The sequence below is a fragment of the Euphorbia lathyris genome, chromosome 6 (assembly GCF_963576675.1).
Source record: "Euphorbia lathyris chromosome 6, ddEupLath1.1, whole genome shotgun sequence".
Lineage (NCBI taxonomy): Eukaryota > Viridiplantae > Streptophyta > Magnoliopsida > Malpighiales > Euphorbiaceae > Euphorbia > Euphorbia lathyris.
Window position 1 is genome coordinate 3,227,162 of NC_088915.1, and position 17,267 is coordinate 3,244,428.

Sequence of the window (17,267 nt, forward strand, 5' to 3'; positions counted from 1 at the left end):
AACCTGTTTTATCTTTCAATTCAACTGATAGAGTTTTAAGGTAATTACATATTTTAGGAGGATGCCTTTGCATCAGCTATTTCTATTGTTCAATGGTGCCCCATGCTTATTTATATATGAGGAAGAATGATGGGGTTACTCAATTTACTTGGACAAAGTTATACTCTGTTGTAAATCCCTTATTTTTTGACATATCTTGGTTTCTATGTGTGAATGTCATTGGGTATTCAAAGAGAGGAGATAAGATTCTACTTAATGTTGGTATAATGAGTAATATAGTTTCATATGATCTTAGAGAGAAAAGTTTTGCTAAGGTTGGAACATGCAATGATTCTATTTGGAATGGTCGAATTCTTAGTCTTGAAGTTGAAAGTCTTGTGTCGGTAGGCGGCGGAGCCTAGTTGTTGAAAGACCAACAAATAAAATATAATTTGTCCTAAATGTGCTATGGTCTAAATATATTCACAACAATGAACATTAACAGTAGTGTGGGATTTTGAGGCCCTTAATATTTTTTATAATGTGAGTTGGCCAAGGTTTTGTATTTTCCAGATCAACCTGCTCGAGTGAGTGAAGCAAAGGTGGTAGGACTGATGTGGCTGCTTCTGATAGGACTGATGTCGCTGCTTCTGATAGGAAAATGCAGATGGCTCGTGATTGACTTAGTTCTTTATATTACATACTCATAGGTACAACTAGCTATTGGACTTCGTAGATTTCTCAATCATCTTTATGTCATAGCCTTAGAATAACTTAGACCAAATTTATCATCTGTTTAATTCAAGCTATATCTATTCTTCTATTTAGAGATTTACTTACAGCAGCTGCTGTTTTCGGCATGTTATCCTCCAAGCATAAGCCCCTATATTCGAGACTTAGTATGCTGATCATTCATACTCTTTCACATATGTATCATTTGATCATGTTTAGAAGGGACAACATCAAGGATACTTCGTTCCATCTTTCATGAGAATTTTTCGAAAATTCTTTCACTGCAAAAAAAACAGGCCTTTAACAACACTTTTATAGCAACAGTTTTATAAACTGTCTCATGGGCTCAACTAAAAAAGCCCAAAATATTAATTGGGCTAGACTAATCCACAGCTTACCTATGCTTGTAATCCCTAATTCCTAAATCCACAGTCTCTCGTTCTTCACATCTCCTATGTCGCAATCTGAAATTATCGTTCGTCAAACTTTGGTTCTGCACATCTCATATATCGCAGTCTCAAATGGTCGTTCATCAAACTTTCGTTCTTCACATCTCGTATATCGCAGTCTCCAATTGAGTCCGTCCGCCCAAGGTTAGACTTCCGATCGCCCATAGTTAGTCTCAAATTATAATTAGGTTGAATTTTATTGTTATATGTTCTGAAATATTTTCGTTAGACACTTGTTCTTTATCGTTTGATTTTTTGAGATCGTTGTCTGCGCGTTTGATTGTTATAGATCCTTTCTGAGCTTTGGGTTCTTCACGGTGCTTCTTCAGGAACCTAGATCAAGGGTAAGTCTGAATCTCTATTTATACTTTCTTTTTTCTCTTTTTCAATTGTTTTTTCGAATTTGTTTGTTTTCTTCGCTATCTAGGTTTCTGCCTTTTCTTATTTGTAGATCGATTTCCCTACTTCCTGAGCTTGGCTGATTAGTTTCTTCTGTAGGTTCAAGTTCTAGATATGTTAATGATCGACCTCTTGCTCTGTTTGTTTGCTGGAATTTTAAGCATTGGAATTGGGGATACATGGTGAGTTGTTGCTGTGTATTTCTATCACTTTCTTTGAATTTGTTTACGTTTGTTTGTCCATTCTTTTTTTTTCTTGTTCTCGAATAGTCAAATTGAGGACTTCTCACTTCCAGGTCAAGCCTTTTCAATCCCAATTCAAAATGAAGGTAAAATTCCCTCCTGAAATGACCTATTAGCTGCTTAAATTTGGTTAAAGTGATACTCACTTCAACTTGTACAAATCTCCTCTTACATTGGTTAAAGTGATGCTTGCTTCAACAATCTCCTCTTACACTGCCACATAGGAATAATTGTTGTTGATGTATTCAGCCTTTAATTGTTGTTGAAATATTTTTTTTATGAATTGAAGTTGGTAATGCATACTAATGCCTGTCTAATCAAGGACCCTTTGCCATGTAGAACTTGTAGATATCTTGTATAAATTAGTCCAAATGTTTGACTTGTAGATATCTTTCAAATTGTACCAGCTGTTTTTAAATTAGTCCATATCTACATGTAGTTGAACTCCAAAAATCATGTGGAGATCCTTTAGTTTATAGACAGGTACTGTTTCTAGATATAGATGCTGAGTATCTCATTTTTGTGTTTATTTCTTTTTTGAATTCTGTTCTTTCTTGTTTAGCTTACTGATATTGTTTATTGTCTGATTTTCCAGCAAAGCTTACAGCTCATTAGTATTAGTATAGGGCAGCCCATAGTTTGTCCAAGTGATATGGAATACAGCTAATCTTCGCCAACTTCCTTCTCTCTCTCTCTCGATCTTTGGAATGAGTCGATTAATAATCTTCGCCATCTTCCTTCGCCAGGTTCAAATCGCTCTATGGATTTCATCACTGTTGAAGAATGCTCACAATGCAATTGAGAGCCAAAACGTAGAGTTTTAATCAGTTAGAGATTTTTACTTTTTTGTCCTTAACATCTCTATATAAACTTGTAATACAATTGGGTTAAAGACATCGAATATAAGTTTCTCTCCATTTTCTCTCAATTTCTTCAATTAACATGGTATCAGAGCAGGTTTAATCAAGCCTGGGAATTAAGCTTGGGATGATCGATCCGTTGATTTCTGGAAGGAATGCGTCCTCAGAAGTCAAAATCAAGATCGTTCGCTGAAATTGTGAGCAATCCTATTGCAGAAACTGATTCTGAAGATTCCGGTGAAAGCTCCGACGAGAATTACAATCGGAGTTCATCTAACGTCCATAGCAACTTCAACGAAGAACCGAATCGTGAAAATCAACAACCAGATCTTCATACGGTTGCTACAATGGCAGGAAATTCTCAAACTACTCAGGTAACAAGCATCGACAACCCTAGTATGATACTTGTTACAAGTGTGTTGAATGGAAACAATTATATTGCTTGGAAGAGAGCTATGATGTTAGCTCTGAGTGCAAAACGAAAATTGAAGTTTATTAAAGAGAATAATGAACCTGCTGATGAGAAATCAGAGGAGTATGCTAAATGGAAATGGGATGATGACCTTGTTTTCTCATGGATTCGAAGTTCTTTGACCAAAGAGCTAGCAGATGTATTTCTGTTTGCTAAATCTTCATACTCCTTGTGGCAAGAGATCGAACAAAGATATGGCCAAAGCAATGGTCCTTTGATCTATCAATTGAGAAAGGAGATCAGTAGCTTATCTCAAGGAAATCTAAGCCTTGTGGATTATTTCAACAAGATCAAGAGGAGATGGGATGAATTGGCTGAAATTAAGCCTTTGTTGAGTTGTACATGTGGAGAAGCAAGAAGGCAGGCTCAGGATCAACTTGAGGAGGAGCAGTTGATGCAGTTTCTTTCTGGTTTACACATTGATTTTGACAATGTGAGAGAGCAGATCTTGATCCAGGAGCCTCTTCCATCAGTCAACAAAGCTTACTCCATGTTGATGAGGATTGAAAGGCAGAAGAGTATGAGCAATACTGAGATGAAGGATGATTTTGTGAATTTATCAAAATCTCAAAATAACAAGTCAAACACAAGGAATGGAGGTAAAAAGTATCAGAATCGTGGTCAATCTAGTGATACTAGCAAAGATGACAAGTTCTACACTCATTGTAAGAAACCTGGCCATGAGAAGGTTGATTGTTTCAAGCTGGTAGGGTATCCTGATTGGTACAAAGGAAAGAAGAGTGCTCCATACAAGCAGCAAGCTCACATGTCCAAAGAAGAGTCTAATCCTTTGGCTGATACTGACTCCGAGAATGAGGTGGAGGATAGTAAGATGGAAATGATGATTGAAAGAGCTCTGCAGAAAGCGTTGAAGAACAAAGGGAGCATTGACAACAACAAGCACCACGAATTCTCTGCATTTGCTGGAATGAGCTCTGCAGGTAACATACATAAACTTAAATCATTGAAGAATCCTGAATGTGCTTGGATCATTGACTCAGGGGCAACAACTCATATGACATATGATGATAACATGATGCATAATGTATCTTTATTATCAAAACAACACAAGAAAGTGTTCTTGCCAACAGGCACGTTTCAAACTGTGCTGAAGAAAGGAGATATTAACCTTGACAGTGGTCTTATCTTAAAAGATGTATTATATGTGCCAGAATTTAATTATCATTTGCTTTCCGTGGGAAAGTTATTGCAAGATCAGAAGATTAGCATTAGATTCTTTGCTAAATTCTGTGTTTTGCAGGACCTAGCAAGTGAGCAAGTTGTTGCTGTAGGGTTTTTGGAGCAAGGATTATACTTACTCCAAAGGCAGTCTTTCAATAAGGAGATAATAAAGACACATAGTAATACTAGTTCTCTTAATCAAATAAATTGTAGTTTGATTGCCAAAGATGATAGTTTAGATGTAACTATCTGGCATCAAAGGTTGGGCCACATGTCTAGTAGTGGTATGAAGTATGTAAAGCCATTACAGAATAGAGGAATTGGATTTTTTGATGATTTTTCACATTGTGATGTCTGCTTAAGAAGCAAGTCTGTCAGACACTCCTTTTGTAATAGTACTACCAAATCTATGAAATTGCTTGAGTTAGTTCATATGGATGTATGGGGTCCATATAAGCAAGTTTCTCTCACTGGAGACAGATTTATACTAACTATTGTGGATGATTTCTCTAGAGCAATGTGGATTGTTTTGTTCAAGTCTAAAGATCAGGTGCCTAACTTGATTGAGAACTTCATTAAGCTGGTTGAAAACCAGTTTGAAACCAGGATCAAGACAGTAAGAACAGATAATGGGACAAAATTCACTAGTCAGAATACACATGTGGTGTTCAAACAGATGGGAATTTTGCACCAGAAATCTTGCATACACACTCCCCAACAAAATGGGATTGTAGAAAGAAGGCATAGAAGCTTAACTACTGTTGCAAGAGCCTTGTTAAAACAAGGACACCTATCTCATAAGTTTTGGGGAGAGGCAATGTTGCATGCAACCACCCTGATAAACTTATTTCCCACCAAACTTTTAGGTTGGAAGACTCCTTATGAGATGCTTTACAAGAAGGAGCCTGAGTATGGGAAGTTGAAGGTTTTTGGCTGCACTGCTTATGCAGTTGACACAGATGTAAAAAGAGGCAAGTTTGATGATAGAGCTTTCAAAAGCATCTACTTGGGAGAATCTCCAGGGCAAAAAGGCTGGAAATTATACAACCTGCAAACACATAAAATCTATGTGTCCAGGGATGTTCACTTTATTGAGAATGATTTTGTGTTTGCTAATTCTTCATCTGTTTTAGCAGGAAAAGATTATAAGCAGTTGTCATCAGATACAACTATGTATGAGCAATTCACAGAAGTCCCCATTACGGTAGCAGACCACATGAACAATGACAGTACTACACCTGAAGAAAGTACTATTGAAGCAGATTCTAGTGCAGAAGTTACAAGGGTTGAAACTGCTCCAGAAAAAGAGCATGTTGCACCAGAGGTAGCAGTAGACGATGTTGTAGAAGACGTTGTGACTGAAGATGTACCAGTGCTGAGAAGGTCAGGCAGAAGCATTAAACCTCCAGCCTGGACATCAGATTTCGTTAAATGTGCTACTCATAGTGCTAAAAGGATGGAGATGCCACCTTACATAGACGATCATGCTGCATTTTTACTCAATATAGCCAAAATACCTGAACCAAGCTTTTATGCAGAAGCTAGTAGAGATCCCAATTGGGTTCAGGCAATGCAGGCAGAATTGGATGCACTTGAAAGAAATGAAACATGGGCTATGTGCACACTTCCAAAGGGAAAGAAAGCAATATCATCCATGTGGGTTCTCAAAGTGAAGTATAAAGCAGATGGCAGTTTAGACAAGTACAAGGCAAGACTTGTAGCAAAAGGGTACAATCAGAAGTTTGGGATTGATTACCATGACAGTTTTGCACCGGTTGCTAAAGTTGTTACAGTTAGAATGATCATAGCGCTAGCTGCTCATTTCTAATGGGAAATTTACCAGGTGGATGTAAACAATGCATATCTGCATGGTTACATTGAAGAAGAACTTTACATGCAACCACCTGAAGGGTATAATGCTAAACCTGGAGAAGTTTGCAAGCTCAGAAAGTCACTCTATGGGTTGAAGCATGCAGGAAGACAGTGGAACAAGATGTTCACTGATACATTAGTCAGTATGGGGTTTCAAAGATCCATTCATGACTACTGCTTGTTCACCAAGAGGGTTGGTGGAGATTTAGTTGTGTTGGTTGTGTATGTTGATGATGTATTGTTGACAGGTACTTCTGTGTACATGATCAATGATGTGAAAGCAGCTTTAGATAAAGCTTTTACTATCAAAGATATGGGGGTTGCAAAGTATTTTTTGGGTGTAGAGTTATCCAGGTCAGAGGAAGGCTATGTGATATCTCAACAAAAATACATCAATGACATGATTTCTGAAGCAGGTTTGCAGGATGTCGAAGCTGTGTCAAGTCCACTCCCAGCAGGGATTGATTTCTCAGCTGACAGTCCACCAATAAAAAATAGTGATTAATACAGGAGGATCATAGGTAAACTACTTTACCTAGGATTCACCAGACCTGACATCAGTTACACAACTCAACAGTTGAGTCAGTTCCTTCAAAAACCAACTAAGGTACATTTTAATGCAGCTGTGCATGTGTTGAAGTACCTAAAAGGTACTGCTACTATGGGAGTGTTATATGCTAAAGATTCTAGTTTAGCATTAAGAGCCTTTTGCAATAATGATTTTGAGGAACAACTCAAAAAAGACAGGTTGAAGATGACTGCTTTTAGTGATGCTGATTGGGCAAGATGTAAGGAGACTAGGAGGTCAGTGGGAGGCTATTGCATTTTCTTAGGAAAATCATTGGTTTCCTGGAAAGCTAAGAAACAGCCAACAGTCAGCAAATCATCTGCTGAGGCAGAATATAGGGCTATGGCCACTGCATCTTGTGAAGTGAAATGGATCACATTTCTGTTGAAAGAGTTACAGTTAAATGTGGAGAAGCCTATCCCTTTGTACTGTGACAACACTGCTGCAATTCACATTGCAGAAAATCCAGTCTTTCACGAGCGCACCAAACACTTAGACATAGATTGTCACATAGTGAGAGAACACTTGCTGAGTGGACTATTGAAAACTCCCTTCATCAGTTCTGAAGAACAGTTGGCATTTATACTGACAAAACCCCTCAATTATAAACAAATGCTTCCGGTTATTGAGAAGATGGGAATTGTTAATTGTCACAAAATTAGATCACTCAATAAGTGAATATAATTGCATTGGTGAAGAGGGGGTGTTGAAGAATGCTCACAATGCAATTGAGAGCCAAAACGCAGAGTTTTAATCAGTTAGAGATTTTTACTTTTTTGTCCTTAACATCTCTATATAAACTTGTAATACAATTGGGTTAAAGACATCGAATATAAGTTTCTCTCCATTTTCTCTCAATTTCTTCGATTAACAATCACCCATTCGATTCATGTCTGCAGGAGGTATGAATTATCGTTCTTATTCTTCTTCTCAATCGTTTTCTTCTTCGTAACTGTTCTTTTTGTGGATTAAAACTCTGATTTCACAAAACCTAAATAGAATTTCACTATTCAGGTTTCTTCATTTTGTCTTCAATCCTCTCTTTCTCTCTCATAGTCAATGTTCTTATATTCAATCTTCATTTTACTTCCAGTTCAGGTTCCAGTCCTTGTAACCTACCATGGATTGTTTCAATTAGGTTTCAGATTTTCAGTTTTCGTTTTTTTTGCTTTCTTTTTGTTCTTATCGATTTTATTCTTCTTCATCTTATCTCTATTCTTCTTATTTCCTTTTTTTAGAGTAACTCTGATTGCACAAAACATAAATTCTCAATCCTCGTGATTTATTGGTCTCAGTAGCTGCATGCAGGACATTGGGCGTTGGCTTTTCGAAAGTAAGTGTGGGGATACCGAGCGTCTATGAGAAGCCCAACTGGGGCTAGACCCTATTCAATGCAAGGTTTATTCTGAAGGTTAATCAAAAGGTAATGGTATAGTTTATATAGTAGAACTAACGTTTCTTATATTTTGCAATTTTAGAATTTGCCATTTGTAACACAAGAATTCTAATTATTATGATTACAGAGAGAACTAAGAGCAGGTGGCATAAAAGGACCTTCTTACAATTTCTTCCACGCAAACCCCAAGGATATTGTTAAAATTGGAAAGGAGCTATGGCCACTTCCATGGAATTATCAGATCATCAAGTATTTTATGAAGTTCAGCCTCATTTTTACTATGGACCAAGCAATATGGTAACTTCTTTTTGCTGTTAATTAAGGCAATTAAGTTATAATCTTTGGTCTTAATTGGGGCTTATTGGATGCAGGAAAGAACTTTGTGCAGTGGCTAGGTCCAAAACCTCAACTGATAGCTATTGATACTCATCTGGCTAAACAGATTCTGTACGACCAAGAATTATACCCTAAACCTGAATTTGAATCTTATGTTAAAAGGATGTTTGGAGATGGACTAGTTAGGTAAATGGAACTCCCAAAGAAAACTGGCCAATCATGCCTTTCATAGAGATAACTTGAAGGTAATCATATATTTTTCTGGCCAATAGCTATTGTTGCATCGACTTTAGATTCTTTACTTGATCTAATGGCTGGTGGTATACTTTGGTTCACTCATGTTTCTATGAAAAACATATATATTTACAAATACCCTGTTATGGCTACACTTGGTATGTTGTTTGCCCTCACTCTGCTTTTCGCTTCAGTTTATTATATCTTTCATTGTTGTTATTGATAGTGAACATCTTCACTGATTATGAACATGTTACCTCATCATTCAACCTGTTTAGCTTGTTGTTTTACAGAAAATATACATATTATGTGGAATGATACCATGGTAAAGTCTCACTTTGATATTATACATGCTACTAGCAGAGTTGAACTTGCTGCTCTTATTTCCAATTAGATTGGCTTATGACTGTCATACTTCAGACCTGAAATGAAAGAGAGAAAAATATTTTGAATTATTTGTCATTCTAATCATGTTTTTAGAAGCATTCTAGGTGTTAGTCTCTCAAATGAGTATAAGCTTTATTAAGCATTCTAGGGCATCCAGGCGCTGTGACACTTCACAAACTTATGTCTGTTTTTCTATTCAACATTGCAGCTAGCAGGAGTTCAATGTGCTGGGAACCCACACTTTTGTGTGAATGAGGGTGGATCATATCAAGAAGAGGGGCAGAAGAACACTAAAGGTTACATTTGAGGCAAGGTATGTGTCATATGTGAATGTACAACACTGAAATAATGTCATCCGTATTTTGGCATTCATTGATCGTTGGGTTGCTTTTCAGGTGGGAATGAAGCTGGTTTGCACTTTCTTATCACTACCCGTTCCTTCTAAATCATCAAATGTTTCTGGAGAACAATTTAGCAGTATGACAAGTAGAATTGTCCCTGGCTATCTTGAGCACAGAGAACACTTCTAAAGATTCTATTAGTTGGATACATTGGATCTGGGACAAGCACTATTTTTAAGCAGGTAGTTAAAATAAAGTAGTGGTTTTAGACTTGTGGCTCAGAGATGATTTAATCTTGAAGAATAAGGCCATCTACTACATTTCCATTGTGATTTTTCACCCAATTTATGTCATTTCAACATTAAAAAGTATGCACATTTCGAGTTTTCGACTAATTACAACATGGAATTGCTGCAGGCCTTGAACTATATTGATGCCATTCCTGGAATCCTCCTCCTTGTAAGTATATATTCTTCCTTAATTTATCCTCATTTTCAATTTCATCACTTAAACTTGTGCTTAATTAATCATACATTTTCAATCACTTTTCCAGATTTTCTTGGCCTTGCTCATTTGCCCTTTTGACTTCTTTTATCGACCTACTAGTTACTGCTTCCTTCGTGTTCTTCGCAACATAGTCTACTCTTCATTTTATAAGGTTCTAATGGTCGACTTTTTCATGGCTGATCAACTTACTAGCCAGGTGAGGAGGAAGCAAATGTCAATGTAGAAAGTTATGGAAATGACCATCTTGGAGTACTCATGGTGAGTTGATTTGTTGATTGTTACGATTTAAACTGACATTCTTATATGAAACTTAGTCTAATTCTCCTACTTTCTGAGTCTTTATTTATTAAGCCTATTTTTTATGAGATTTTGTAGGCTGAAATGCTGAAACTATTTTTCTGAGTCTTTATGGAAATGACGATGCTAATGCTATTGTTCAAGGAGCTCAGTGGAAACTTACTCGTAGTCAACAAATAAATTTAGGTCGATTTCTATGTTATTGAACTACTTTTGGTTATGTTTCCAGATTTTGTTAATTTTAGTTATAATTTTGAGAATATCTGTCAATGCTGTTGCACTCTGTAGAACTTTGGCTGGCCAGCTCTTCTTCGGGTGGCTCGGCGACAAATTTCCACTCCGATAGACTAGTATCTCGCACCAAGACACGGGAGGAGTGGGTTCTCGATGATGGATCCACCAAGCATACTGTTGCAATTGATCATTTGTTATTGACATGATGTAAATTGTAATAACGTGTTTGCTTCCTCAGATTGAGGCTGCAATCCCAAAATAATTGATATGAATTTCGACAGAAATTTCGTCGGTAAATTTATATTTGGTTACTAAAATTTTAGCGACGGATTACCGACTGAATTTCAGTCGGTATTTTTTTTAAATGAAAATGGATGCTAGAGGCGGTTTAAACCGCGTGTAGAAAAGCGCCCCTACTGAAAAACCTTACCCCGCGCCTTTGTAAAACCGTCGGTAAAGTAGCAACAGCAGCAATAACAACACTTTTCCGACGGTTACAAAACCGTCGGTACTATTTGTAGCGACGGTTAAAACCGTCGCTACAGTAGAAAAATTTCGTCGGTAAATACCTTTTTTTTGTAGTGTTTATATGGTCTAAATGAATATTTTTGTGTTTAATACATTTATGTGTATTGAAGCTTAGCTATACAAGTAAGCAATTGTACCCTAATGTTATGTAAGGTTAATTAGATTCAGAGTGACAACAATAAGTGCTTTCTTCATTTTATTTATCTGAATTTTCTGCAACAGAGAACCTCTTGTCCAATTTACAGATTAAAAGTTTCTTTACTTGTATTGCTCAAATAATACTAAGGAAAATTAAGGTAAAAAACTGAAAAAATGAAAAAAGAAGCTTTCTCAAAGGTGTAATCGCAGGCCGAAATGAATGAATTTAGCAAAAAATGGCAATGTCATTGGGCAACAGTGATTCTTGCTAGATGGCCCTTACTACCCAAAATAGGCTTAGAAAAAGCAAAAAACGGAACCTCAAAAAGACTAAAAAATTTGAAAACTACCATTAATCATCAAGATTTATCAAATTGTTCTCAGAACTTGTAATCTAATTCTCCTACCGCATCATGTACGGACTATTTTGTGGGCTGTTAAGATTGACGATGATCATAGAAGAATGGAAATCAACATTAAGTTACATTAGCATATGAGGTGTTAGATGAAAGTTTTATGACCAACATTGATAAGCATATCAGAATCAATATCTTAGAAAGTATGGTCAATAGTCAAGGGTAAAGTAGAATTTTGATCAGTTTTAGGAGAAAGAAAAGATCAATAAATAATTATTCGGTTTTTAAATCATTTCATTTTGTACAGATCAAATGTTCTTTTCGAGTATCAAAGGAAAGTATAGACGTTGTTAAAGTTTGTCCTTGCTAAATTTGATCTGTACAGGATGAAATGATTTAAAATTCAATAATTATTTATTGATCTTTCTCTTAAAACTGATCAAAATTCTACTTTACCCTGGACTATTGACCATTTTTTTCTAAGATATTGATTCTGGTATGCTTATCAATGTTGGTTATAAAACTTTCATCTAATACCTCATATGCTAATACAAATTTGATGTTGATTTTCATTCTTATATGACCATAGTCAATCTCAACAGCCTCCATTTTTCCGATTAGGCTCAATGAATATCCTTCCTTTATTGGATTTTTAACTCTAATCATACCCTGGACTTCTAGGCACCTTCAATACCATGACTTGACATGCCCAATCTTTCCATGTTCCTCCATCTCTTTGCTCCCTAAAACATAAAATGCACAAGCTTCATAATGAGTAATCAAGTACTCAAGCACCCGTTGTACTAGCATGACAAAAAAGAGAGATAAAATAGTATGAGTAAACTAACTAAAAAAAGGATACTAACCCTACAAAAATTTTAAAAAAATTAACACTAGGAAATATTATCTTACTAATTAAAATTTTGTTTCTAAATGTCATAGTACAAACTTTGCTTTAGCTCTCTTGTTTCTGTTTGGGAAAACTTAATTTTGATAGACGTGCACATTATATTTTTGGATACTTTTAGCTCCACCCAGGAAACTTTATAAAATTTTGATCTTTTTTACTCATAACAATAACAATTTAATAAGTCATCTCAAAATGATGGAAATTTTTGATAAATCAAGCTTTTATGATATAACAAACACATATCAATGTAAAGTCACACTTAATCTGAGGTTTTTTACACTTAACTTTTCTAATTATAGAATTTTAACAAACTATCAGACACGAAAAAAATGATTGTTATGTATCGTGTGTGAGTCTAAATATAGGAAAATGGCATATAACAGTGACTTTGTTAATACAAAACTTCAGTTAAGTGAAAACAACACCTAATGTTTAGTAACCATGGGTGCATGTAACCCCTCAATTAACTTAATTACAATGAATATTCTCACTAAAATGGGATATGCCTTATGAAATTCGTAACCCAATGACACATGGAAGATTGTTGTTGAAATATATTTTTAATCATGGTATTACGCCATATTATTAAATATGGGACCACGCCATATATTACAATATTTCCAAATACACCATGCTGTTAAAAATTTATATATGCTACACAGATGTGTTCAATATCAAATTTGGATTTTATTACCTTGACATCATTGTTCGAATTCAAATGATGTGAGTTTTTCTTCAAGTTTCTCAGATTTTTTAGTTATTTTACTAAATTTTTTTTGTCAGACCTTTGTTTGTAAGGGAGTGATTCACAACGAATCCCACCACAATTGTAGCTAGAATTTGGCACATCTTTTTTTTAAAGGAAAGAAAAAGCCAAAGAGAAAGAGAGTTTTTCATTTTTCTATATTAGAAAATTATTATTTACTTATTTATTTAATCTTACTGTTGGGAATAAAGAAGGAAAGGAGCCTTCATCAAATTATACCCAAACCACTATATGGAAAATAAGAGTTAATCAAGGAAATAAAAAAAAGGACTGATTTCTAATTCCAATTCAATGTTTTAACTCAAGAGTAATTTGACAGATTAGGTAATGAAATACTAAATTATAGCCTAGCTTATGGATAGTATTTTTCTCCTATTATTTTTATAATAAATCTCTTAAAAATTATTATTTTAAGCATTTTTATTTTCATTTGGGAAGAATTATTATAAAAAGAAAATTCTTTTTTAATGAAAAAAATCAAAAGATAATTAAGTGAGAGAAAGGAGATATAAGTTAGGGTAAATTACACCCATGGCCATTGAACTTTACCCATTTTCACATTATGGCCACTGAACTTCATTTCTTTCTGGTATGGCCACTGAACTTTACACTCTTTAATGCCGATGGCCACTCAATTTTAACTAATTTCTTAAAATGACCGTTAATGATCGTTAACGACCTCAAAATGAAAATATTCAAGAATTAAAGTTGTTCAGAACGACATTTACCATGAAACCACATGTCTTATTTTCAAAAATCACATTTTTTGGAGCTTTCTCTCTCTAAAAATTCACTTTCTCTCTCCTAACCAAACAACACCAAAATGACCTCAAAACGAAAATTTTCAAGAATTAAAGTTCCTTAGAATATCATTAGCGCTTTGGATTTTTTATTTTTAGCCGTCATGAGTCGTTTTGAAACGTTAAGTGGCCACCGGTGTTAAAAAGTGTAAAGTCCAATGGCCATACCGGGAAGAAATGAAGTTCAATGGCTATAATGTGAAAATGGGTAAAGTTCAGTGGCCATGGGTGCAATTTACCCATATAAGTTAGAATTTAGATTTCTCTTGGGAATTAAGGATCACTTTAGTTTTAAGTTGGCTAATATGATCAATTGAGTACAAAATTAAATTTACTTATCAACTTAACCATTTAACTTGACTGAGTATTTAACTTCCACATTAGAACTTCCAAACATGGTTATCGAAAAATTGAAATAGCTTACTGTATTTTTCCAGGTTGTTTATAAATGTATTAGTAACAAAATAAACATTTTAGTCATTTTGACAAAAAAAATCCAAATTACTCCTAGGTGAAAGACTTAATTGTTGATATTTTAGCAACCCCAGCTTCTAAAATTTTGTGGCTTCAATCATTACTTCCACAAATTGGCTTTCAATCGTCTCAATCACTAGTTTTGTGGTGTGATAACTTGGGAGCAATTTATCTTATCGCCAACCCAATTTTTCATCATTGATCAAAACACCTCTAAATTGATTTGGACTTTGTTTCCGATAAGGTTGCACACACAGAATTAAAAGTTTCTTAAATTTCCACTATCGATCATATAGTTGTCATTTTCGGCAAATTATTAGAAGCATTGGGTTCTCTATGTCAAATGGAGGACCTTCCATACATATTTTGACACGTGTAACATGGACCCACGTATATTGGAAGAGGCCCCACTATTTTAATTATTATTTGGGATCACAATACATGTGTCCAAATGTGAATTGGGGTCCTCCGAGTGACATGAAAGACCCGGTGTTTAATATAAGAACTCGTCATTTTCACTAAGCCACTACCAAAGACTTGAGGGGGACTGATAAGGGTTTACCAAGTCAAGCCTTAGCGCACCAAATTTGTGGAGATTTTAGTAAATAAATAATTAACTAAATATCATGTGTATTCTGTATTTGAAATAGTCTAGATTTATTTGAAATTTAAATTAGTCTGTTATAACTAATCATATGTATTCTCCTTTAAAGGCTTGATGCTTCTCTAATGAAAATTACATTGAGATATGAACTTTACAAGTATGACCTATCATTTCCTCTTTCATCAATTTTTACAGTAAGATTTCAATGTTAAAAATTATGTTTATAAATAATTATTAAACTCTGTCTAAATTAATATTAATCACATATATAAATAATAATTTAATAAACTAAAATCATTCAAAATTGCAAAAAATAGCACATATTATCCGGGTTTTTTTTTTCAGTCACGGCTTTTCAATAGCATTAGGATAATGAGAGGCTCGAAAATTTAATTTATTTCACAATATATCTCTTAACAATAAGAGTAAAGTAAAAAAAAAATAACAGACTTATAGGGGTATCGTTCCCCAAATGGCTCCCTTCTGAAATAAATATATAGCCACAAATCAACGTCTCCAAGTTTTTAAATATTGAGACTGCAATTTTTGAAATGGCCAAGCCACATCTTTTGCATTTGACTTTAACAATAATATAGTTGCTAAATGTTTTCTCAAAAGTTACATCTTTATTTTGTTTATCTTGGTTCAGACAAAAATTATATAAATCCTAATTTATAAAAAAATTAGAATATAAAGACTAGCATCGTAGGGCTCTAAAATAATATGTATTATGAAATTACTCATGTTACTTTTTCTGAAATTACAACATTACCTAAATATTTTATTACAATGTGCATGGATAAATAGTCAATCTAGCTTTTCCTTTTCTACTGACTTGTTTACATTAAGAGACTAACAAATGGAGCAATCAGTTGAGATAGATTTTAGGAATTATTTTAAATTGCTTTAGGATGTTTGGAAGTTAGTTTAGAAATACTAGAAGTAAATAAGTTGCTTAAAGCCATGAACAAAGACAATGAAAAAACAAATAAGCCTTCTACTAGTGTTCTGACTTATTATCTTAATCTGAAATTTTAATTCTTATTAGAGATTATTATTAAAGATTATATTGTTTTAGATGTAGATACAAAATATCTAGACAGTTAGCTTGTTAGCTTGTGATACTTATCTCCTAGTCGTTCACTACAACGTGAACTCTACTTGTATTTATATAGAATTATACATCAATGACAATCACTCAGTTATTCAAACTGTTACATGGTATCAGAGACCTATCTCCCTTCCAAACCCTAATCTTGCTCTTCTCTCTTCCCTGTTTGCCGAAACACTCACCACTCTCCCTCTCCTACGCCGCCGACCCCCCCTTCAAGGCAGCCATGACCACCACCACCAATAACTCCAGCACCGGAAATACGAACTCCGGCCACTCCGGCACCACCCTAAACAACAACACCAAAAACAGTGCCACCACACACCCATCCCTCACCGTTTCCAATATCTCCAGCTTTATCAAAATTACCCTTGACAATGAGAAGAGCAACTATCCAACCTGGGCCGCCTTATTCAAACTTCATGCCACGGCATTTCAGGTTCTCGATCATATTCTTCCTTCCCAAACCACCACCCCTTCCGCTACTTCCCTTCAACGCACCAATCCAGATCTTTGGACCCGAATTAACGCTGTTGTCCTCCAATGGATTTACAGTACAATATCCCTTGATTTACTACATACTATCATTAAAGCAGATTCGTCTGCAGCTGAGGCCTGGACCCATCTCTAAGATATCTTTTCAGACAACAAGCACTCCCGTGCCCTTTTCCTCCAATAAGAGTTTTCCAAACTTAAACTTGATGACTTCTCTGACATATCCTCCTACTGTCAGCACCTTAAATCCCTGTCTGATCAGCTCTCAAATGTAGACAGCCCTGTTACTAATGACCAAATGGTCCTGCAACTCATCTCCGGCCTCACAGATGCCTATGATAATGTCGGCACTCAGATTCGACACGGAGACCCTCTTCCTCCCTTTAGCAAAGGCAGATCCATGCTTATTCTTGAAGAAACAGCAAGAGCCCGCAAGATTGGCCATTCCACTGAACCTGTTGCCCTAACCGCCAACACAGAACCAGCCGACCATCCTGCGCACTACTCTTCATCTCGACCTGCGCACAACCGATCGCCCCACATTCACCGTGGAGGTCGTTCCGGTGGACGGTCTTATCGTGGTAGAGGGGGGCGCTCA

The 17,267-nt window shown here is 35.5% G+C and overlaps 1 protein-coding gene across 18 annotated transcripts; it reads left to right on the plus strand.

The window, feature by feature from the left end:
• The first annotated feature begins 1,110 nt into the window (after positions 1-1,110).
• Positions 1,111-10,784, plus strand: LOC136232523 (uncharacterized). 18 transcript variants are annotated; one of them, XR_010690529.1, is made up of 15 exons: positions 1,111-1,304; positions 1,450-1,504; positions 1,659-1,741; positions 1,855-1,887; positions 2,209-2,284; positions 2,397-4,074; positions 8,054-8,178; positions 8,279-8,448; positions 8,523-8,732; positions 9,317-9,421; positions 9,504-9,691; positions 9,867-9,908; positions 10,003-10,214; positions 10,332-10,439; positions 10,542-10,784. XR_010690529.1 is itself a non-coding variant. In XM_066021729.1 (5 exons), exons 4-5 carry the CDS (start codon positions 2,817-2,819, stop codon positions 4,406-4,408), a joined length of 1,272 nt encoding a protein of 423 aa, XP_065877801.1. In that variant the 5' UTR covers positions 1,111-1,304; positions 1,450-1,504; positions 1,659-1,741; positions 1,855-2,816; the 3' UTR covers positions 4,409-4,485. The 18 variants fall into 18 exon arrangements, 1 of the variants encoding a protein (XP_065877801.1); XR_010690530.1 differs by having other exon boundaries at positions 2,241-2,284; XR_010690531.1 differs by lacking the exon at positions 2,209-2,284 and having other exon boundaries at positions 1,829-1,887.
• The last annotated feature ends 6,483 nt before the right edge of the window (positions 10,785-17,267 follow it).